This window comes from Equus przewalskii, chromosome 21, assembly GCF_037783145.1.
Source record: "Equus przewalskii isolate Varuska chromosome 21, EquPr2, whole genome shotgun sequence".
Taxonomy (NCBI): Eukaryota; Metazoa; Chordata; class Mammalia; order Perissodactyla; family Equidae; genus Equus; species Equus przewalskii.
In genome coordinates, this window is record NC_091851.1 from 27356629 (window position 1) to 27380984 (window position 24356).

General features: G+C 36.0%; 1 protein-coding gene across 10 annotated transcripts in view; it reads right to left on the reverse strand.

Annotated features, from left to right (window-relative positions):
* The window catches only part of RBL1 (RB transcriptional corepressor like 1), a 64200-nt gene that overhangs the window by 14689 nt on the left and 25155 nt on the right, over window positions 1–24356 (reverse strand). For 6 of the 10 annotated variants that reach the window (XR_011530817.1, XM_070588353.1, XM_008535242.2 and 3 more), the window contains 8 exons: window positions 20124–20261; window positions 17472–17636; window positions 15458–15590; window positions 10598–10864; window positions 9606–9817; window positions 3409–3585; window positions 1890–1961; window positions 308–398 (listed from right to left, as the gene is read on the reverse strand). Coding sequence is in view for 8 of the 10 variants with exons in the window: in XM_070588353.1 (XP_070444454.1) it covers window positions 308–398; window positions 1890–1961; window positions 3409–3585; window positions 9606–9817; window positions 10598–10864; window positions 15458–15590; window positions 17472–17636; window positions 20124–20261 (1255 nt within the window). In the remaining 2 variants the exon portion in view is untranslated. The remainder of the gene's footprint in view (window positions 1–307; window positions 399–1889; window positions 1962–3408; window positions 3586–9605; window positions 9818–10597; window positions 10865–15457; window positions 15591–17471; window positions 17637–20123; window positions 20262–24356) is intronic. The other 4 variants (XM_008535243.2, XM_070588351.1, XR_011530818.1 and 1 more) reach the window with 3 other exon arrangements.

The window sequence follows — 24356 nt, forward strand, 5'->3', positions numbered from 1 at the left end:
TATGTACTGGGGGGATGTGGGGAGAAGAAGCAGGAGAAAAACAAAGATTGGCAACTGTTGTTAGCTCAGTTGCCAATCTTTAAAACACAATTAACAGGGGACAAACTAAAAATGGTTTCAACACACAACCTCTTTGGAAGGCAGCACCTGACCCATATTTCTCTCAAATTTATTTGTTTCTTCCCAAAACACATATGCATTAGGCACCCTACCTATATCATGGACCCCATGATGCCTGACATCACTGTATGATGTACAATGTAATCAAAGGTGTGTTACATAAAGAATGTTAAAGTGGGCAACTTACCACAATCTCTCATTTCAAAATCACCATTTACGTTTTTATTGTATGCTACAACTTCTGTTGGAATACTTTTCAATAGTACACTCCTATAGACCTACAGGTCAGGGGGGAAAAAAGGGACTGCTGAGTCGCAAAGAGGCACATGTTAAGCAAAACCAAAATAAGAGGAGCAAGATATCAAGCCAATTAAAAAGTACTTATCTGTATGGGTGAAAATCAAGAGCAAGACGTTATTAGCCTAGTAAATGTAGATTACGGCAAACATCTTAGAAGAGGAGATACTGAAACAGAGCCTACCATCTAAAATATGCCATTGTAGGAATTTACAAAATAGAAGAATTAAGTAAGTGATAAGCAGGTTTTGCCAAATAAAAGCCACTTCAAAGATCTGAACACGTTCCTCCTTCCTTTTAATTCCTTGCACAAGAGTCATTTGATCTCACTGGGGCTTGGTTTCCTGCTCCCATCCCATTCCCATCTTCTGTCACATGGCTACATGAAACTGTGGGCTCCTCCTTGCCCCTAAACTCTTTCCTATCTCCAAGATAGCTGAAAGGCATGATCCATTCCCCTTCATCCTATGGGTATTGGTATTGAGAAGATATTTAGGAAGCTATGGCTTGGCCCATTTTGACCCACACTAACCTCACCTTAACGGTCTTCAGGGACAATCTGGACCTCTCCAGGCTCTGTTCCTGAGGGACTTTTCTGAAGAGGCCCAGAAACTCTTAGCCTGTTGTAGGATAGAACAAATGCCTGTACTTGGCTCTTCTAATACCTCTATATCACTTACTATCAGAGTATTCTGGAGCTTAAGTAAAGAAGTGAAATTATCTGTGGGGCTCTCTTAGAAGGGAGTGTGACTACAAGTACTGGGGCCTGGGATATCTGATCCACAACATCTCTCTTCCTAAGATGGCAGATCACCGGGGTCAGAGAAGAGACCATTACGCTCCCTTAGACTCTTGAACGGCCCAAGCCTTAGGGTAACCTAACCCTGTGTTCTTTAGATACAATAATAACAATAATACGAACCTAACAATCATTAAATGCTTACTATGTGCCAGGTCACTATGCTAACATTTTATGTTTCCATGACTGAACAGTTAATGCAGGATTCTCACCATGGCTATTATATATAACATTATCAGAAATGCCTGACAAGTATTCAGAGATGCAAACATTAAGATTTTCAGCAGATGGCAGAAGAAGCTGGATTTAAATTAACAAATCCTCAAATTTCACTGGATTTAAACACCATCAGAGAATCAAGTCTCACACAATTAAAGAATATTATTACTATAGATATTTTTCATTAGACTTTCTAGTGAAAACTGTCCCCACTCAACAAATGAACAAATGGAACAGGAAAACATGTGAGAAGTATACGCAAATATATGGATAAATGAGAAACAGCCAATTTCCTGGCTTCTACTAAAACTGTCTCTTGAGTTTATATGGTATCCATTAAACCAAAAAAACCAAAGTATAGTAAAACTATAAAAGAAGTTTACCTTTTATATGATATCAGCAGAGAAATACTACAAATCTATTTTTGGACAGGAGGAAAAATAATGTAACTCACGTGACTATTAGCTTGGGGCTGATTCCTATAACTTTTTATTATCTCTTGAAAAGTTCTTTCTTCTTTTGTTACCTAAGGAAAACAAAAACTGCACTTATCAATTGCTTTTAAAAGAAAAATGGCTCTGAACAAAAACTTAATTATAGGTTGGCATTGAGAGCAGTCTTGCAGAAAGCCATTAACCCCAGGCCAGTCCATGACTAAAAGCGACTACCGTTTATGATCTTTTACTACCTTTAAAGTTCAGGCTTTGTAGCCTGTGGGGACACAGCTAATAATTTCATTAATCAAAAACACTGAGATTGCTGTAGTATAACTCTACAGAAAATGCATTTCTTTACAAAAAGAATATAAGTAAACTCAGATCTGCTGAATCCTCTGTAGTCTCTGGTTTTATTAGTTTTTAATTACCTATTTAAAAGTAAATTAACCACATACTAAAGGAGAGAAAATGTCTTGCAGTGATTCACAATAAAGCTGAGCGGTTATCATAGGATTAGGCTTTTAACATTTCAGGGCAGACTATAGGGTTTCTAATACTTAGAAAAGTCACAGTGGTGGCCCAAAGGAAGAAAATGGATTACTGATTCATGAAGGAATCCCTTCTGATATATTTGTTATCATAAAGTTCTCTTAAATTACTCCTTTTCTCTGCTTCACTGTCCATTGGCACTAAACCTGTTCTCTATAATGAGGAGCTAGAAACAGCAAAGACTAAAGCCTGAGAATTCTCTGGAAAACACAAATAATTAGTTAACGTTTATTAATACCTATTTTGTATAGAGATTTTAAAGAGGCATTGTGAGAGGGGAGTTTGAAAACATGTCCTCTGCTTCAAAAAGCTTAAAAATTAGGTCTTAACTATGTACATCTGCTAGGACTACCAGTGTGGCCAATAATTAAGACCAAAGTCATAGATGATTGTTTCAGATATATCAGAATTTTAAAAAACAAGTAAGACATGCTATTTTATGACTTAAAACACGTTGTAGAACTAGAAAGCAAAATGCTTTTACGAGGCGGCTCAATAAATCAGTGGAAAATAATGTGGTATAGAAGGTATTTTACACCAGATTATGAATCAGGAGATCCTAAGTTGCCACTCATTAATTGTGTAACTTTGGCCAAATTACTTTCAGCTCTGGGCCTCCACTCACCTACAATGTAATCATCATTTTCCTTTGAATTATCAGATTAGAGGTGTCACAGAGGTGGGGGTGGAAATGGTGTTCTTCAATTAATAGCGTGGAGAGCCACTTTACTACAAATGGTCTCTAAGATCTTTCCTAACTTCTTTACAACCAATGTATTCTTATGAAGTGGGAAAGCTTATTAAGATAAAACTAAATGGAGAGTCCAGAGAATAAATATGGTAGCTGGAACTTACTACTTAATTAACAACGGTGGCACTGTTGGCTTATAGCACTTAAGGCAAACTAACAATCAAGTGGGAAAGATTTTCACTTCATGCTTCGCATATAGGCAATTAGGGCAAAGAGCTTCCCCAACTATACATTACCTGTGCCATTATGTAAAAGGCACAAAGAAGGAGCTGATCCAAATGTCTGTCTTTCATTAGATCAGGGCAGTGAACTAAAGTGAATTCAAAACATGTCCATATCTTCCTTAGTAACTCATTTGAAACATCCAGTTTTACGCATAAATCACGTAAGCGTACACTTGCCAAATGATAGACCTAAGATGGAAGATAGCACATTGATGCAAAAAAACTAAATAATTTCTCAAATATATGTCTTATCATCAACATGGGATATCAGGCCACGATTAACAAACAACTACGCTGTTGATACATTAAATTACATAAAATTTCTATTCTATAGTACTAGTTCACTGCTATGGCAGAAGAATATAGATTAAAGCAAAACTCTCTTTGGAAAACTACCTTAAAAATTCTTTTTGAAAAGATGTTATCTTCTACTGTATGCTGCCAACTATATAAAGTGAGAAACATTAAAAAGCAGGATTTACCTGCATCATGACCATTATGAATACAGAATTTTTCAAGTGTTCAGAAGTCATTTTTCTTTTCCCCAGGTAAAATTGCTAGAAAGTCTAAAATGTTAGATAATAAAGAACTACAATGTTTGACTCCAAAAATGAGTCAGAAACAAAACCACTTAAAAAATTTCCCCTGTAACCTACATGAGCACATGAAAGGAATGTTAAAGTAAATGAGATACCAGTTTTTTTGGTTGTTGCTTTTAAGCATGTCAGTTCAATGCCCTGAACCTTTTATATATACAGTCTTTATATGAATTGAGACTAATGCAAATGACTTGAAGTCCTGCAAGATTGTAAAATCGTTTCTAATCATTCAGGAAGCATCATGTTTTATTGTTTTAAGAGCTAGTAACCCTGCTGTGGTATTCCTATACCAGACTATTCTATTCAAACTAAGTCTTTAAGTGTTCAGGGAAAAAAATGAAAAAGAGTGAGGCATCCCTTACAGAAAAGTATCTTTGGCAGGAAAAAAACCCACAAATTAGAGCTTAAAAACAAATTTAAGTTATCTAATACACTAATCTGATAGAAAGAGAGACAAGTGGTTGACTCCAAAGCCACCAGTGATTCATTTTATAGAAAACTCCTTTTCTGGACCTTATCCCTTTGTTTCTAGCTGGCCAAAAGATAAACAGGAGCTACTGGGGTCAGAGCAGAGAGAAAGATGCTAGAATTTTACATTCATAATAGGAGAGGATAACAGATAATGTCCTAGCTAGAAGGACCAAAAATATGTAACTAAGTAATGCTTGTTAAGTGTCTTTTACAGAGCTGATCTAATACCTTAAAGATACATATACTCTGGAAACCTTTTGATTCTAATAAAAAATTCACAGTACAGTCACATGTCATTTAACGATGGGGGATACATTCTAAGAAATGTGTCAATAGGAGATTTTGTCACTATAGAACATCATATAGTGTGCTTACACGAACCTAGATGATTTAGCTTACTACACACCTAGACTATATGGTACTAATCTTATGGGACCACCATTGTATATGTGGTCTGTCATTGACTGAAACGTTGTTATGTTGTAGCTGAACGTAAATTTTATTCAGGCATAGAACACCAGCATCACGCTGAGTTCAGCATGGATAATAGCAGCTGTAATTTACTCAAGGAATGGTTATTTTGAATTCATTATAGATACGGACACTTCAATTCCCTTTTAGGATAAAATTTTTGTAGCTTCTAATCTAGAGCAAGTAGGCTATAATTAAATGGAAGGAAAAAAACCAAGTTGGATTCTGAAATAAATTTAGAATTAAAAATTCAGAAATAAACCCTCATTTTTTGTGTGTGTGTGAGGAAGATTGGCCCTGAGCTAACATCTGTTGCCAATATTCCTCTATTTTATGTGGGATGCCACCACAGTGTGGCTTGACAAGCAGTGCTAGGTCTATGCCCGGGATCCAAACCTGCAAACCCCGGGCCACTGAAGGGGAGTGTGAGAACTTAACCACTATGCCACCAGGCCGGCCCCTAAAGCCTCATTTTTTTTAAAGATTTTATTTTTTCCTTTTTTCTCCCCAAAGCCCCCCAGTACATAGTTGTATATTCTTTGTTGTGGGTCCTTCTAGTTGTGGCATGTGGGACGCTGCCTCAGCGTGGTTTGATGAGCGGTGCCATGTCCGCGCCCAGGATTCGAACCAACGAAACGCTGGGCCGCCTGCAGTGGAATGCGCGAACTTAACCACTCGGCCACGGGGCCAGCCCCCTAAAGCCTCATTTTTATCAGTCTTAGGTTCATTACCAAAGGCAGTAATTTGCCGTTTTGAAAATTAAAAACAGGTAATGAATGGGGAAAATGCTGCATTTTGGAACTCTGTTTTTAAAGCAAGCCTTAGGTACAAGAGGTGGGCAGGAGTGGGGAGCAGAGTAGAGAAGGCAGTGGGAGGTGGGGAAAAATGGCAAGTCTCTCAACAATTACTATAAGAAAGACTAGAAGAAATAAACTTAAATTTGCATCAAGAGACAATTTGGGGAAAAAACAATGAAATTTCTTAAAAATTTTCAGTCTCAAACCTTAATTACAATGCTAGAAAAAAACATGTTTTCACTCTAGGATTTATTTTAGAGAAGAGGCATGTTTGGTTACAAATATCTGATTAACATGTATGCCTTATCTGAAGCTGATGGTGCTTGTAAAAGATAGGTAGGACAAGTTGAAATTATTTTTATGTTAAATCTTTCAGTACCTTTTATTAATACTAAAATAATTTAGGCATTATAATGAGAACTGGTCAAATTTTAGCTTAAAAGGTAACATACTGGATTTAGGGTAAAAACTATGCAGCCTTCCCATCCTATCCCACTAATCTTTATAATGGTTCTTTAGCAATTTAAGCTGATCCATAAGATCTAAGATGCACCTGTCCCACAATGAACTCCTATCTATCTACAGCACATAACATAATGGAGTCCAACAAATTCCAGAGGAGGGCCAACTGCTTACTCAAAGTTATGTAAGAACGCAAGCTGGCAGGAAACGTAAGTTATATCAGGAAATGGAGTCAAATCATATGAGCCTGAGTCCAAACATAGCTTACCAAGATCATAATGCTCTCTTTAGAGGTCAAATATGTTTTTTAAAAAGGCTAAGGTACATTACCTGATACCAAAGCTAGACAAAGACACTATTAAGAAAACTACAGGGGCTGGCCCCGTGGCCGAGTGGTTAAGTTCGCGCGCTCCGCTGCAGGCGGCCCAGAGTGTTTCGTTGGTTTGAATCCTGGGTGCAGACATGGCACTGCTCATCAAACCACGCTGAGGCAGCGTCCCACATGCCACAATTAGAAGGACCCACAATGAAGAATGTACAACTATGTACCAGGGGGCTTTGGGGAGAAAAAGGAAAAAAATAAAATCTTTAAAAAAAAAAAGAGAAAACTACAGACCAGTATCTCTTATGAATACTGATGTCAAAAGCCTCAACAAGATAGTAGCAAATTGAATGCAAAGCAAACACTAAAGGGATTTTACACCATGCACAAGTAGGATTTATTTCTGAAGTGTAAGGATAGTTTAACATACGAAAATCAATCAGGGTACTACACTACATTAATAGAGTGAAGGAAAAAAATATGATCACTTCAATTGATGCAGAAAAAAAGCATGTGACAAATTTCAACACCCTTTTATTATAAAAACACTCAACAGGCACTGGCCCGGTGGTGTAGTGGTTAAGTTCACATGTTCTGCTTTGGCAATCCAGGGTTCGCAGGTCTGCATCCCAGGTGTGGACCTATGCACTGCTGATCAGGCCATACTGTGGTGGGATCCCACATACAAAACAGAGAAAGATTTGCATGGGTGTTAGCTCAGTGACAATCTTCTTCAAGCAAAAAGAGGAAGACTGGCAACAGATGTTAGCTCAGGGTGAATCTTCCTCTCAAAAAAAAAAAGAAAACCACTCAACTAACTAGAAATAGAAAGAAACTACCTCAACATAATAAATGCCATATATGAAAAATCTGCAGTTAACATAATACTCAAAGTGAAACAATGAAAGCATTTCCTCTAAGATCAGGAATAAGACAAGGATGCCCAATTTGACCACTTCTATTTCAACACAGGACTAGAAGTTCTAGCCAGAGCACTTAGGCAAGAAAACGAAAATAAAAGACATCCAAATTGGAAAAGAAGTAAAATAATCTCTGTTCACAGATGACATGATTTTAGGTGTAGAAAACTGGAAAAACCTAAAGAGCCCCAAAAAAATGTTACAACTAATAAATGAATTCAGCAAAGTTGCAGGATACAAAATCAACACACAAAAGTCATTTTCACTTCTATACACTAACAATAAACAATCCAAAAATAAAATGAAGAAAATAATTCTTTTATAATAACAGAGAATAAAATACTTAGGAACAAACTTAACCAAGGAGGCAAAAGACTTATACATCGAAAACTGCAAAATGTTGCTGAAAGAAATTAGAGAAAACACAAATAAATGGAAAGACATACCAATGCCATGTGTATGGACTGGAAAGACTTAATATTGTTAAGATATCAACACTACCCAAAGCAGTCTATAGATTTAATGAAATCCCCATCAAATTCCCAATGATTTTTTTGCAGAAATAGAAAAATCCATCCTAAAACTCATATGCAGGCTCAAGGAATTCTGAATAGCCAAAATAATCTTGAAAAAAAAAAAAAAAGATGAAGGTCTCACACTTGCTGATTTCAAAATTTACTATAAAGTTACAGGTAATCAAAGCTGTGTGGTACTGCCATACAGACAGACACAAAGAGATCAATGAATAGAATAGAGGGTCCAGAAATAAATCCTCACATAAATGGTCGAATGACTTTTGACAAGGGTGTCAAGATCATTCTACAGGGGAAAGACACTCTTCAACAAACGGTGGTGAGAAAACTGGATATCTACAAGGAAAAGAATGAAATTGGATCCTTATCTTACACTATATACAAAAATGAACTCGAAATGGATCAAAGACCTAAATGTAACTGCTAAAACTATAAAAGTCCTAGAAGAAAACATAGGAGAAAAGCTTCATGACTTTGGAATGGGCAATGATTTCTTGGATATGACACCTAAAGCACAGGACAACAAAACGAAACTTAGATAAATTTGACTTCATGAAAATTTAAAACTTTTGTGCAACAAATGACACTATCAACATAGTGAAAAGGCAACACATGGAATGGGAGAAAATATTTGCAAATCATATATCTGGTAAAGGATTAATATCCAGAATAGATACATAACTTCTACAACTCAACAACAACAAACTCAAATGACAAATGGGCAAAAGACTTGACTAGACATTTCTCCGAGGAAGATATACAGATGGCCAATAAACACATGAAAAGATGCTCAACATCACTAATCACGAGGGAAACGCAAATCAAAACTAGAATCTGGTAGCATTTCATATTCAATAGGATTGCTGTTATCAAAAAAAAACCCAGACAGCAACAAGTGTTGACAAGGATGAGGAAAACCTGAAACCCTTGTGCATTGCTAGCAAGAAGGTAAAACGGTGCAGCCACTGTGGAAAATGGTATGGCAGTTCCTCAAAAAATTAATTCCACTTCTTGGTATATACCCAAAAGAACTGAGAGCAGAGACTTGAATAGATATTTGTACACCAATGTTCATAAGAGTGTTATTCACAATAATCAAAAGGTAGAAACAACCCAAATGTCCATCTACAGACAAATGGATGAACAAAATGTGGTATACACATACAATGGAATATTATTCAGCCTTAAAAAGGAAGGAAATTCTGACACATGCTACAATATGGATGAACCTTGAAGACATTATGCTAAGTGAAATAAGCCTGTAACAAAAGGACACATATTGTATGATTCCACTTACATGAGGAATCTAGAGTAGTCAAATTCATAGAGACAGAAAGCAGAATGGTGGTTACCAGAGGCTAAGGAAGGGGAGGAACAGGAAATTAATGTCTATTAAATAGGGTTTCAGTTTAGGAAGATGAAAAAGTTCTGGAGATGAGTGGTGGTGAAGGCTGCAGAACAGTGTGAATGTACTTAATGACACAACTGTACACTTAAAAATGGTTAAAATGGTAAATTTTATGTTATGTATATTTTACCACACGCAAAAAAGAAGGCTAACACTGCTCTCTGTTATTCAATCTTTCCTGCATCAATTAACTTAGATCTTTTTCAGATGCTATAAAAACACATACCTTTCTATAAAACAGTGCTAAGGACCCAGTTCTCTTTGGTTTGTTTACTCCGGTTGGATGTACCTCTTGTGCTTTAGACGGATGAGTCTGTTTTGGAGAAGTACCAATTAATGACTGAGCAGTAAGTGATACAGAACTCTCGACTTTGGACTCCTGAGTTGTATTCATGGAAATTGGTATCAGTGTGATCTCTCCAGCATCATTTGCAATACCTGAATATACAAGCAAGAGTTTTCAGTTCTAGAAATAAGCTGCATGTGTTCCAGAAAATCTGTCAACTGTTGGTATCTACCTATCTATCTAGGCAAGGAATATGCTAGAAAAGGAGATGCGGGCCACAAAAACAGTAATTCTAGGTTATAATATTCTTGTTTTTTATTTCTGCTCTGAAACAACAATATTTTTTTTGAGCTCTAAAGGAGATGTTTTTGACCAAGAAGCAAAATTCTTGCTCCATACACTCTTTTGTGAAGTTCAGATAAGAAAACAATATAAGTCCTAACAAAGAGGATAATAAATTTAGAAAACGTGAAAATTCAAAAAACAGTATAGATTCAAAACAAAAGGTGGAGCACAAAGGATTTTTAGGGCAATGAAACTATTTTGTATAATATTATAGTGGTAGCTATATGTCATCAGACATTTGTCAAAATTCAAGGAATATACAATACCAAGAGTGAATCATAATGTAAACCATGGAGTTGGAGTCATAATGATGTGTCAATGTAGGCACCAATTATAACAGATGTACCACTCTGGTGGGGGTGGCTGTGTGTGCGTGAGCAGAGGGTATATGGGAAATCTCTGTACCTTCCACTCATTTTTGTTGTGAATCTAAAACTGCCCAAACAAATAAAATTAAAGAAGAAAAACAGTATAGGTTCAAGAAAAAACATTGAGTTAGAAAGACCACGTGATCCAACCCAGTAAGACATTTCTTAAATTTTTATCCAACTCAGAAAAAAAAAAAAATAAATGCATCGAAATGTTACCGTGCAATGGGATTGTAACTTTATGTCCTGTTGTTCCTGTTACTATGGCTGTGCTCATTGTTAGAAGACTCTGCCCAGGTGAAATTGATAAATTTTCAGCAGTAATGCTTGATGAAGAAGCAATTTTCAATTTTGTTCCTTCTGTTATGACCCTGTCTATAAACATTTCCTTTGGGGGGTCTTCCCCAAAAAGTCTTCTTTTAGCACTCCCTGCAGTAGGAGAACTGTAGCGTTCATGGACAGAAATTGGAGACAATGGTTGTATATCTAATAAAGAGAAAAATAAATTTAAAAGAGTTTGACGTGTATTCCAAAACAATAAATCAGATGCACTCGTTCATTCAACAAATAGATAGTGAGTTACTCTGCTAGGCACTAGCGAATAACATGGCCTCTGTCCTCATGGGATATCAAATCTGGTGGGAGAGAGAGGCACAAAGTAAATCATTACAATAAATTGTGAAAATTATGATAGCTCACCTTCCTGGTTTCCTGAACCTCTGCCTATATTAAAGGAGCAAAATATTAAGAGTAAAGTAGAAGCTGAGAGGTAGTATGAGGTGACCACTAAATTTAAGTAGTCCAATTAGCTTCCGTCTCCCAATCTTATCTAGTAATTAATACCTGAGAAGGAAAAATCAGTGATTTAGTTCACAGTTTTGCCTCCTCCCACACACCCACTTCAAGCAGTTTAAGGCAGTAGCTGTGCCTTTCTGATTTAGTAGATACAGAATCATCTTTTTTATTTTGGAGGAAGATTAGTCCTGAGCTAACATCTGCCAATCCTCCTCTTTTTGCTGAGGAAGACTGGCCCTGAGCTCACATCTGTGCCCATCTTCCTCCACTTTATATGTGGGACGCCTACCACAGCGTGGCTTGCCAAGTGGTGCCATGTCCACACCTGGGATCCGAACCTGTGAACCCCAGGCTGCTGAAGCAGAATGTGCACACTCAACCGCCACGCCACGAGGCCGGCCTCCAGAATCACCTTTTATAAGCCTACCAGAAGAGGAAGATGAGTAAAGGTGATATGACTCTGCTTAACTTGCCTTAATCTGAGGGTTGGCAGTAGTATGTTGATCAAAAAGAAAAAAGGGCATGGATTATGTCTCTCTCTCAGTGCTATCTGCAGGAGCTGCTCTCCTTTCCCTCTTCACTAAGTACAAAGGTTCTCCTAGTCCCTTACAACCTTACATATTTTTCCACAATTCTTCCCCACTTCCCCCAACCCCATTGTTTCTTTACTGGTATATAATATTCTTTTTTTTTTTTTTTAAGATTTTCTTTTTTCCTTTTTCTCCCCAAAGCCCCCCGGTACATAGTTGTATATTCTTCGTTGTGGGTCCTTCTAGTTGTGGCATGTGGGACGCTGCCTCAGCGTGGTTTGATGAGCGGTGCCATGTCCGCGCCCAGGATTTGAACCAACGAAACACTGGGCCACCAGCAGAGGAGTGCGCGGACTAAACCACTCGGCCACGGGGCCAGCCTCCGTATATAATATTCTTTTAAAGTGAAAGCATTTCACTGTTTATTTTTACATTCACTAGATAATTAGACAGCCATGTACTCTATTTTCAAAATATGCTTAAGAGGTATAAAAATTACCTCTAACAATGATTTGACAGCTGTCTGTATTACCGAGGTAAGTGGGGAAATAGCCATGGTTTAATAAAAATCTCTCCACAATTCTGGTGGTTATGAATGAAGATCTGACTTCTCATCTTCAGTAAACAAGTGGAAAGTTCTACTGTAGCTCCTATTACCCCTTAACAGGAGTATACCTGGATGCCTTATATCTAAGAAACCCATGGCAGTCCTTGAATCTGACTAGAGATGCTCAAAGCTGACCTTTCAGGGGAGCACTCATGTTACAGCCACGAAGTTAGCTACAAACTCCTTGAAATTATCTTTTCCTAGCACAGTACTGGAAAAGCTACAGTGGACACACAACATAAATTTAATAAATACACAAATTAATAAACTGTCTTTTTCTCCCCAGAGTCAAGGTTCAATATTATTGTTTCCTAAGGATTTTCCATTATTTGATTCTCTTGCCTGAACCCCTAAAAGGTAATAACTTTTTCTTTTAATTATAAAATAACATTCAATCCCACACAGGGGCACTCCCTACAATTTTTAAAAGCCCTGAATATTCACAGCAGCATCATTCACAGTAGCCAAGAAGTAGAAATAATCCAAATGTCCACCAACTAATGAATGAACAAACAATATGTGGCATATTGATACAATGAAAAACTATTCAGCCATAAAGAGGAATGAAGTGCTGATACATACTACAACAAAGATATACCTTGAAAACATGCTAAGTGAAAGAAGCCAATCACAAAGGCCACATATTATGTGATTCCATTTATATGAAACGTCTAGAATAGACAAATCTATAGAAAGAGAAAGTAGATTAGTGGTTCTAGGGGCTTGGGGGAAGGGAAAATGGAGAGCAATTGCTATTGGATATGAGGTTTCTTTTTGGGGTGATGAAAACATACTGGAATTAGATAATGGTGAAAGTTGTAGAATCTTGTGAATACACTAAAAACCACTGAATTGTATACTTTAAAAAAAAAAGAAAAAACAGTCTTTTAAAGATTGGCCCCTGAGCTAACAACTGTTGCCAATCTTTTTTTTTTCCTGCTTTTTCTCCCCAAATCCTCCCAGTACCTAGTTGTATATTTTTAGCTGTGGGTCCTTCTAGTTGTGGCATGTGGGATGCCACCTCAACGTGGCCTGATGAGTGGTGTAATGTCTGTGCCCAGGATCCAAACCAACGAAACCCTGGGCCGCAGAAGTGGCATGCGCAAACTTAACCACTCGGCCACGGGGCCAGCCCCAAAAGAGTAAATTTTACGGTATGTAAACTATATCTTGATTTAAAAAAAGCTCACTGAAAAAAATTCAAACAATACCAAAAAACTATAATGAAGAAAGTAACACTCACTCAAAATCTCACCACCTGGAGAGAATCACATTTGGGGACCATTCTTCATGATCTTAGTTCTCAGATCTCTAGCTAGGCTGCGAATACACACACACACAGGTATATATACTATATATATAAATTACAGACACAGATACAAACACACACACAGAGGCAGTCTATGATTTGCGCAGTTCCAATTTCTATGAATTTTAGTTACCACAGTTCAGTTAAATTAACAACAGCCTTAACAAAATGGTTCAAATTTCAAATTTCAGTTGCCATGGCATAGTAACTGTGAGTAATTGCATACACTTCAAACTTTAGTCTACAAGTCATTATGTGAATAATAGATGTGCATCATGATTAGTGACCAATCATGTCACTTCTTTCAAAGTCTGTCGATGACTGGTCAGGGCACATCTCTTATTCAATCCATACAGACAGTAAAGTGTATAGTTACGTTGTCTCCGTGTCTCCCAGTGATAATTTCATAAGACATTTTACAAAAACAGACAAATGAAGGAGGGAATTGTCAAAAAAAAGATGAAAGTGCCACAAAGAAATAAAAAGTAATAATGCTGAAAGTAAAATTAAAATAGAGTATCAATGAAGTTACAGAAGAAATAGCTAACCCTAGGAATGTTGACTGCTGCTGTTCAAGAAATTAGATATGCAGCCAGAAGAACTTTGTAAAAATGAAACTTATCAATATGAGGAAAAAGTTAGAGACAAAAAAGATGAATATGTGCAACAGGAAGTGATGATGGCAAAAAAACTTCACATTAAAGCAACTCTCAGAGATATTTCACAACACTGAAAGCACAAAGTATAAAATGTTGAAAGCTGATCCAAACTTAGAAAGGAACATGACAATTCACCAAGGCACAGAAAAGATATTCAGTATTGTAAGTTACAAGAGAAGAAGGCAGCAAGCTCTGTTTAAACTTCTTTCAAAAAAAAAAACACTTTTATTCTCAATGTTTCCAATGTTTTAAATTATAGTGTACTAAGTAAATATTTTTACTATTTCTTCATTTCTTTAAACACTAGTAACTGATAGTAAGACAAGTTTAAAGTTTTGACAAGATTCTTACAGGTCATAAAACAATCTTAATTATTCCCATTGCTTACCAAGATTGTTTTGCATGCACAGCTTGCACATGTTTATGATCTTGCACTATATGTAAAGCAAAGACTGTACATACACATAAACACACACACAATTATAGTCCAAAAATGGACCTAGAGCTACCTTACTTCAGTAACCTTAATACTTGTTCATCTGAGGTTTGTTCAGGGATATTCTGTGATCAGAAGATTTTCTTAATTGTTTCTTAAAAAATTCAAGAGCTATGTAATCCAGAAGATGCACATAATAGTTTGATACATCACAAGAGAAAAAAAGAAAAAAAGGTACTAATATCTTCCTATTAGTAAGGCTCAAATGAATTATTTTAAGAGAGTATAGATAAGTCATTTATTAGATGAACTTACAAAGCCCAAAGAGTTCTCTGTTCTGCTTTAAATATTTGTCTTTCTATAGAGACATACATAGACAGAGAAAGAATATAACTTCTGTCACATTTGGAAAAGTAGGTATTTGGCCTATTTAAATAGTTTTCCATTAAGCATTTAGGAAAGGTTATGTGTGTTTATTAAAAGGCCAAAATACTATTTCCACAATAATTGAAACTGCAATTAAAAAAATAGATTGTATTCAAAATCAGGATGGAAATCTTATTACTGTAGTATAAAAAAGTATACAATGAGCCAAATGAGAGTGTTGGCATAAGGATTAAGCCTCTTTTCAAATCTTGACGAAGAACTTAGATGTCTCAATAATATATTAGTAAGACTTGAAATTCTCTCTGAAAAAAAAAATCTTTGTTATTTTTTCACTGTTTTACTAATGCTGAACATACCCCTTCGAAGATTCCCACTGTCAGTCCGAACTTCTTTGACTCTTGGATGCATCAAAGGAGACACTGGCATCATGGGAAGATGTCCCTGTATACTTCCCCCATTTCCTGTTTCAAAGTTATTTGGGAATATAACCTGTAGAAAACAAAAACCCTTTGCTTTATATAGAGATCATCCCACAGACGAAAACTTACAACAAAAAATGAGAAAAAAGTTTTAACTTCTTTTATTGCTTTATTTCCTTTTCCTTCTTCTTCACAAAATATAAAAATTTGCAATAGTTAAATGTTGTTAAATATACGTAAAGAATGCATCTCACTTAATCTCATAATTTATCTATTTAAATTTGTTGACCACTAAAAGTAAACCTATGAGGTAGGCGCTATTGATCTCCACTTCAGTATGAGAAAATGGAGGCTCAAAATGTGAAATCTGCCCCAGGACACACTATTACACCAAGTAATAGAGTAAGGGCTTCAAACCAAATCCTTTTCCTTCAAGCTTATAGTTTTTATTCATCGTCTCAATGGATTCTACAATGGAAATATTGATGAATAATGAACATTGCCCAATTCATCACAATCTGCCACAAAAAACCAAAGCATAGAAGAGATTTCAAGAAACCATCTTCTTTTCAGTTCTTCCCAGTCTCAGATAGTTCTTCTAGTAGTTTGGGATTAGGGAAAAATTTAAGCAGATTAATGAAGCATAAGGAGACACAGAAAAGCAAAGAAGGATGAAAAGACAGGAGTTACAAAAGAATAACACAGAGGTAGACAGAAAAAACTCACATGATATTAAACTGGCAAACGTGTGATTTGTGTGTATTAAGCAAAAGCTTTTCATTTTTCCTTCTTTATTCTAAAACTACTAATAAACAGTGTTTAATTCTTTATATGGGATTAATGGTTTCTTAGATATGACACCAAAAGCACAAGCAACAAAAGAAAAAGATAAACTGGACATCATCAAAATTAAAAACTTTTGTGTTCCAAAGGACATTATCAAGAAAGTAAAAAGGCAACCCACAGAATGGGAGAAACGTTTTGCAAATCATATATTGAATAAGGGAGTTGTATCCACAATATAAAAAAGAACTCCTATAATTTAATAATAAAAAGACAAACAACCCAGTGAAAAACATCTTAATAGATGTTTCTCCAAAGATGTACAAATGGCCAATAAACACATGAAAAAATTTTGAACACCCTCAGCCATCAGAGAATAAATAAAATCACAATGAGATACCACCTCACACCTACTAGGATGGCTAGAATCAAAAAGACAGATAATAAATGCTGGAGAGGATGTGGAGAAATTTGAATCTTCACATACTGATGATGGTAAGAATGTTAAATGGTGCAGCCCCTTTGGAAAATAGTCTGACTGTTCCCCAAAAGCTTAAACAGATCTACTATATGACCCAGTAATAACACTCGTAGACATATACCCAAGAAAAATGAAAACATATATCCACATAAAAACTTGTGCATGAATGGTCATATCAGAATTATTCCTAAGAGCCAAAAATGTGGAAACAACCCCAAATGTCCATCAATTAATAAATGGATAAACCAAGTAATATATACATGCAATGGAATATTATTAAGTCATGAAAAAGAATGAAGTGCTAATACACACCACAACATGGATGAACCTTGAAAACATTATGCTAAGTGAATGAAACCAGTCACAAAGAACCACATATTGTATGATTCCATTTATATGAAATGTCCAGAACAGGAAAATCAATACAGAAAGAAAGCAGATTACTGGTTGCTTAGGGCTAGGGAGAAGTTGGAGGGTAGGGAAATGTGAGCCAAAGGGTACTGCTTCTTGTTGAGATGAATACATTCCAAAACATTGATGGTGGTGATGGCTGCGTGTTATCTAAGAATATACTAAAAATCATTGAACTGTACACTTTAAATGGGTGAACTGTATGGTAGGTGAATTATATCTCAGTAAAGCTGTTATTTTATAAAACGATGGGATATCAGCCTTGCCCTGACTCACCTCTTCACAGGTAGGAACTTTGTTTGCAGAGGCCTGAAGAGCCTCCCACAGTGCAGAATTGTGACTCCATGCTAAACTCTCCAAAATCTGTTCTTCGACGCCGTTCAAATGTTTCACCATGTCCCTGGAGAGTCCCTCCTCTGAGCGGATCACCACCTCAATAACCTGGAGACGAGAAAATTAAGAAGGTAACATGGTCTCAAGCAGTCAGTTCTAGACCAAGTTTGCATGTGTGACTAGTTCTGGTCTTATTAATAACATAGAACCAAGGATTCCTTTGAACCATAATTCCATACCTTAATAATATATTTTAATTTATAAAGGAGTTTTTAAGATCTTCAAAATACTTTCACATGCATTTTTGTTTTTCATGTTTTACTTTAAAGAGGAAAACTGAGGCAGCCAGAGGTGGAAATTGGGCAATAGCCCAATCGTGGTAAAAGTCAGGTTTTAGGTTCCCAGTCCAGTGGTATTTTGAATTTACTGCCCATTTTCAGACTATTCTTCCCAATAGCTCAAAAGAATAGAATCCATAACATATTTAAAAGAAATTTTGCTTATATACACTCTAATTCCATTTTAATAAAAGTAAATATCTAGAACAAAGTCTAAGTATATACACAAAAATATTAATACTGATTTTTATATTAGGATTATAATGTACGATTTTAATATTTACATTTATGTGTATTTTCTGTTTTTCTTCAAGGAGTGTATATTATTTACATACCCATATATTTATATGTGGTTAAAAAACAAAAGTATTTTAACTTCTTTTTTTCTTTTTTTAAATAGAGGATCTAAGTTTTTTGGGTTTTTTTTAAGACTTTATTTTTTTTCCTTTTTCTACCCAAAGACCCCAGTACATAGTTGTATATTCTTTGTTGCGGGTCCTTCTAGTTGTGGCATGTGGGACGTTGCCTCAGCGTGGTTTGAAGAGCAGTGCCATGTCCGCGCCCAGGATTTGAACCAACGAAACACTGGGCCGCCTGCAGCGGAGCGCGAGAACTTAACCACGTGGCCACGGGGGCCAGCCCCTATTTTAACTTCTTGAGTGAAAAAAGGATATTACAATTAAAAATAAATTGTTATTAGGCGAGTGCAAAAACTAAACTTTTTCCTTGAATAAAATTATACATATTTACATAAACAGATATTTCCTAATGGAAAATCTGAACACGCAAATGAACATTAAAGTGAATATACAGAAGCAATTTTCCCTTAGAAACTAAAAAAAATTTTAATCCCACTTAGTCAACAATTCAGATAAGCTTTCCAATGATGTGTATTTTCTACAACTTCAGGCATACTTTAGGTATAAAAATTTAACTCTTCAAACTAACTTTTCTACTGTCAATAGTTTGAAAGTAGCAAAGATGGCAAAATATTAACTAAATCATGCCAATTAGTGTAACAGTAGCATTAGTCAAATTCGGACACTAGGTAACACGAAATGTTATTGTAGCTATGACCTCTATGTTTTATACGAAAAAGGTTAATAAAAATAGTTCTAGCAGAAAAAAAAGGTAAGTTAAGAAAGATTCATCCACACTGAATTAGCTCAAACTGGGGAAGGAGCATGATCTGTTATTACAGCTTCATTAGTTAGACTGTCGCCATAATCAATTTTAGACCCTTTCTTTCTCCTGGGAAAAAGAGTTTTTAATCTTCATCATGTATGTTCACCATCAAATCCTCTAACAGGATTATGATTTTCATTCATAGATATGGAAAATTCAAAGAGAAGTACTTAGTTCCTGGTTACACTTGCAAGTCAGTGAGACTGGCTCAATTTACCGATACTCTCATCCTCTCCCCTTTGTCCTTGATTCCACCCAAAAGAAATACAGTAGTCCCCCCTTATCCATGGTTTCACTTTCTGTGGTTTCAGTTACCCATGGTCAACTGCAGTCCAAAAATATTACACTGAAAATTCCAGAAATAAACAATTCATAAATTTTAAACTGCACGCTGTTCTGGGTAGTTGATGATGAACTGATGAACTCTCGTGTAGTCTTGCTCCGTCCCACCTGGGATGGAGTCATCCCTTTGCCTGGTGTATCCATGCTGTTACATGCTATTCATCTGTTAATCACATAGTAGCTGTCTTGGTTATTCACGTCAACTGTCATGGTATCGCAGTGCTTGTGTTCAAATAACCTTATTTTACTTATCAATGGCCCTGAAGCACAAAAGTCATGATAGTGGCAATTCGAATATGCCAAAAAGCCATGGAGTGTTTTCTGTAAGTGAAAGGTGAAAATTCTTGACTTAATAAGGAAAGAAAATTGTATGCTGAAGTTGCTAAGATCTATGGTAACTTTTATTACAGTAAATAGCTATTAACTGTTCTATTTTATTATTAGTTGTTGTTAATCTCTTACTGTGCATAATTTATAAACTAAACTTTATCATAAGTATGTCAGTATACAAAAAAACATAGTATATATAGAATTCGGTACTATCCGTGGTTTCAGGGAACTGGGAGTCTTGGAATGTATCCCAATGAAGAAGGGTTAAGGGCACTTTATATGCTTTCAGGATACTTCTGGAAATATTTTCCAGATATCACTGCAGCTTGCTTCTTCAGCACTATGATAAATAGAATGTTTATGTGAGGTACACCATAATAGAACTCTATTTTCATCTCACCTTATAAAAATAAAATGGTTGCAAATTGAGAACTTCAACAATCCAGGGAAAAGTACGAGGTGAGCTATAGGCAAAGAGCACAATTTCCAAACAACAGGCCATCAAAGAACGATGAAATATATCCTGCTCTAAAAGGACCTTGGAGAAGAGAAAGATCATGATTTAACATTTCTCAGCAATTTCAGCCTTTGCCGTTCTATAAAGACTACAAAAACAAGATAGAATAACTTGTGGACATTACATTATACCAGATTATCAGATAAAAATTCAAGTTTCCAAACTGGTAGTATTCTTATATAATCTTTTTCAGAGTAGATATTAAATTTAAATGAGGCATATACAACAATATGCTTTGAAATTTGAGCAAACAATAAAACAGTCAAAATTCCCATCAAGAGAAAAGCATTATAGTATGGGTTCCTTCTCTTTTTGAGGAAGGTTAGCCCTGAGCTAACATCTGTGCTCATCTTCCTCTATTTTATACGTGGGACCCTGCCACAGCACAGCTTGATAAGCAGTGCATAGGTCTGAACCTGGGATCTGAACCAGTGAACCCCAGGCTGCCAAAGAGGAGTGCGTAAACTTAACTACTATATCACTAGACCGGCCCTGGTTCCTTTTTTTTTAATGATAGTTTTACAACAACTGCTTGGTCAACATAAGTGTTTATTAATCAAAATACTAAAATCAAAGGTATTATAATGTCACAGCTGAGAATTAAAAAGTTCAGAGAAAGAAATATTTCACCGAGAAGATTCTCAATGGTGAAACAGGACTTTAAGAGCATAAGTTTTCAGTTTTAAATACGGTGTTTGTTGCCATCCTTCTTTCAAATATCACTCCAAATCAACAAAGAGAATAAGAAACAAATTATCTCAGATAAAACTAGGAGTCATCTATAATTGCAAACCATAATATATGAAAACTGAAAGTGGATGGAAGAATGACAAATTACTCAGCAGAAGGTAAGATGGCTAAACTGTGCCAGAAGAGAGACTTAAAACAAATGAATTTGCTCTATGGAATCTGGAAAAAACACAGAAACTGAGGGCACATGCAGAAGGGAAAGTAGGTGTTAGGCAGGGGCTGACACAGATGAATGATTTGAAAGTTTGTGATAATTAGAACTCCTCAGGTCCCCATCCAAACCCCACTCTAAGGAGTCAGACAATAGTCTGACTATCTAGCCAATCCCAGCAAGGGTATTACTGAAGAATTATTCCCTCTACGACTAAAGTAGAGAAACTCAGAGCTTGAGAACACCAGAAATAGAAAAGACTACGATTTTAGGTGAAAGTAGCAGACTGAATCATGACAGCAAGTTTCCTTTCCTTGTTCTGCTCCACAACACCAAGAGCCAGGCAAGAGATTAGCAGATACTTCTCCGAGAAACCAAAATATTCCAAAACAGCCTTAAAGACACCAATAGTTGAGGGTCCTTAATACTACATGATCACCTGAAGCTGTTGGACTTTTATTCCCACTCTTGCACATAGAGCTTTGAACCACTGTTTTGTCAACATAAGGTCGACTTAATGCCTCATTTTTAGTGCCTCATTCAAATATAAGTGGACATCCAACAATAATCCAATATTTGAGGAAAGCCTCCAATTGAAAGACAAAGATCAAAACAAACAGAAAAGAAATTCAAGAGGAAACAGAGACAATGCAAGCAACAGAAGAAAATCTCAGAGAAATCTAAATTAATAACCTCAAAGAACAAGACAGAGGTCTTAGAAATGAAAATATAGCTAAAATAAAAAATTCATCAGGGGGGCCAGCCCGGTGATGCAGCATTAGTTTAAGTCTGCATGTTCTGCTTCGGCGGCCTGGGGTTCACCGGTTCAGATCCTGAGTGTGGACCTATGCACTGCCTGTCAAGCCACGCTGTGGCAGGTATCCCACATATAAAATACAGGAAGATGAGCACGAATGTTAGCTCAGGGCCAATCTTCCTCAGCAAAAAAGAGGATTGGCAGATGTTAGCTCAGGGCTAATCTCACAAAGAAAAAAAAAAAGAATTCATTAGGATTTGATGATGAAAACTTAAGCAAATATCCTTAGAAATACAACAAAGAAATGGAAAACAAGAGAAGAAAATGAGAGGATCAATCTAGAAGGTACTTTATCTGAATTATAATAAAAGCTACAGAAAGATAAATCAGTGGGCAATAGATTATCTAAGAAATAATGCAATAAAATGACTTAGAATGACAGGACATAAATCTCTGGACTAAAAGAGCAACTCTGTAGGAGTGCCCAAACACGAAGAAAAGACCTATAATAAGGCACTTTATTATAAATTTCAGAACATCAGTGATAAAAGAAAGATACTAAGATTTCTGAAAATAAAAACAGGTCACATATCAATACTGGGAATTAGGATGCCACTGGACCTTCTAACTAGCAACACAGGAATCTAGAAGATAATGGAGCAATGCAATGTCTTCAAAATCATAAAGGAAATTAATTATCAACCTGGAAATCTATACAGAGAGAACTATCAATTAAGTGTAAGCCTAAATAAAGACATTTAGTTTAGTTTTAAAAAGGAGACTTAAGGTGAGGTAGGTTTCCACACTTTACTTGAACTGGTAAAACGTTTATACCAGTGGACTGTGAAGTTAAGTATGTTAATGTAATACCTAGAGCAACCACTAAAAAAAAACATACAAAGAGATATAGTCTAAAAAACGTTCAAGTAACCCATAAGAAGGTAGGAAAAAGAAAATAGAGAAACAAAAAACAGAGCAAACAAAACAAAAAACAAAATGGAAGACTTATGTCCTAAAATATCAATAATTAAATGTAAGTTGTCTAAATTTACCAATTAAAAGAAAGAGACTGACAGAGTAGATAAAAAAAACATGACTCAACTATATACTGCCTACAAGAAACTCACTTCAAAGATAATGACACAAGTAGCTTAAAAGTTTTTAAAAGCACGGAAAAAGATGTACTGTGCAAACATTAAGCAAAAGAAAGCAGGAGTGGCTATATATATATACATCAGACAGACTTCAGAACAAAGATGAGAGGGACATTTTATAATGATAAAAGGATCAATGCACCAAGAAGACACAGCAATCCTCAATGTGTATGTATCAAACAGCAGAGTTTCAAAATATGTGAATAAAAAGAATCTGATGAAACTGAAAGGAGACATAGATAAAGCCACAATTATATCTGGGGACTTCAATACCCTTCTTTCAATAATTGATAAAATTAGACAGAAAATCAGCAAGGATGTAACAGAACTCAACACCACCATCAATCAACAAGACAGAACTGACATTTACAGACACTTCACCCAACAGCAGAATACACATTGTTTTCAAGTGCACGGAACACGTACCAAGATATATCATATTCTGGATCATAAAATAAACCCCAATAAATTTAAAAGAATTGAACTCATAAAGAGTGTCTTATAAAAGCACAGAAATGGAAAACATCAGTGGTTGAAGAGAGTGAGTGTGACTATAAAGGGGTAGCATGAGGGAGACCTTTGTGGTGACAGAACAGTTGTATATCTTGATTTTGGTGGTGGTTACATAATCTACACACTTGGCATAGAGGGAGACATATACATTGTTTCAACATCAATTTCCCAATTTTGATTGTACTATGTAAAATGTAACCACTGGGGGAAATTGGGTAAAGGATACATGGGACGCCTCTGTACTACTTTTGCAGCTTTCTGTGAATCTATGATTATTTCAAAATAAAAAGTTGAAAATTTACTTTCTCAGGAAGCTATGAGAGCATATGCTCTATCAAATTTTAGGGTAAATCACAAAAGAGAAAGACAAGGAATCCAGCAAAAAGGGAACCAACACAGAAGAGAGATGAAAACTTCCAGGGTGACACAGAGAGAAATTTTATGCAGTTATGCAACACCCATAGACATCAACCTGTTCCTGTTGAAATTGAACATCAGAAGACTCCAAGAGTAACAAGAGGGATAAGGAGGAGAAAAACGAAAGATCATATGACAGACGTGACTTTTTAGAAAAACTCCTTTACATAGCTATTGGAGAGAGTGGTCAGACTTGATCAAATGTTCAACGAAAACAAAGGAATTTTTTTTTTTAAAGATTGGCACCTGAGCTAACATCTGTTGACAAGCTTAATTTTTCTTCTTCTCCCCAAAGCCCCCCTGTACATAGCTGTATATTCTGGTTGTAGGTCCTTCTGCTTGTGCTATGTGAGATATCGCCTCAGCACGGCTTG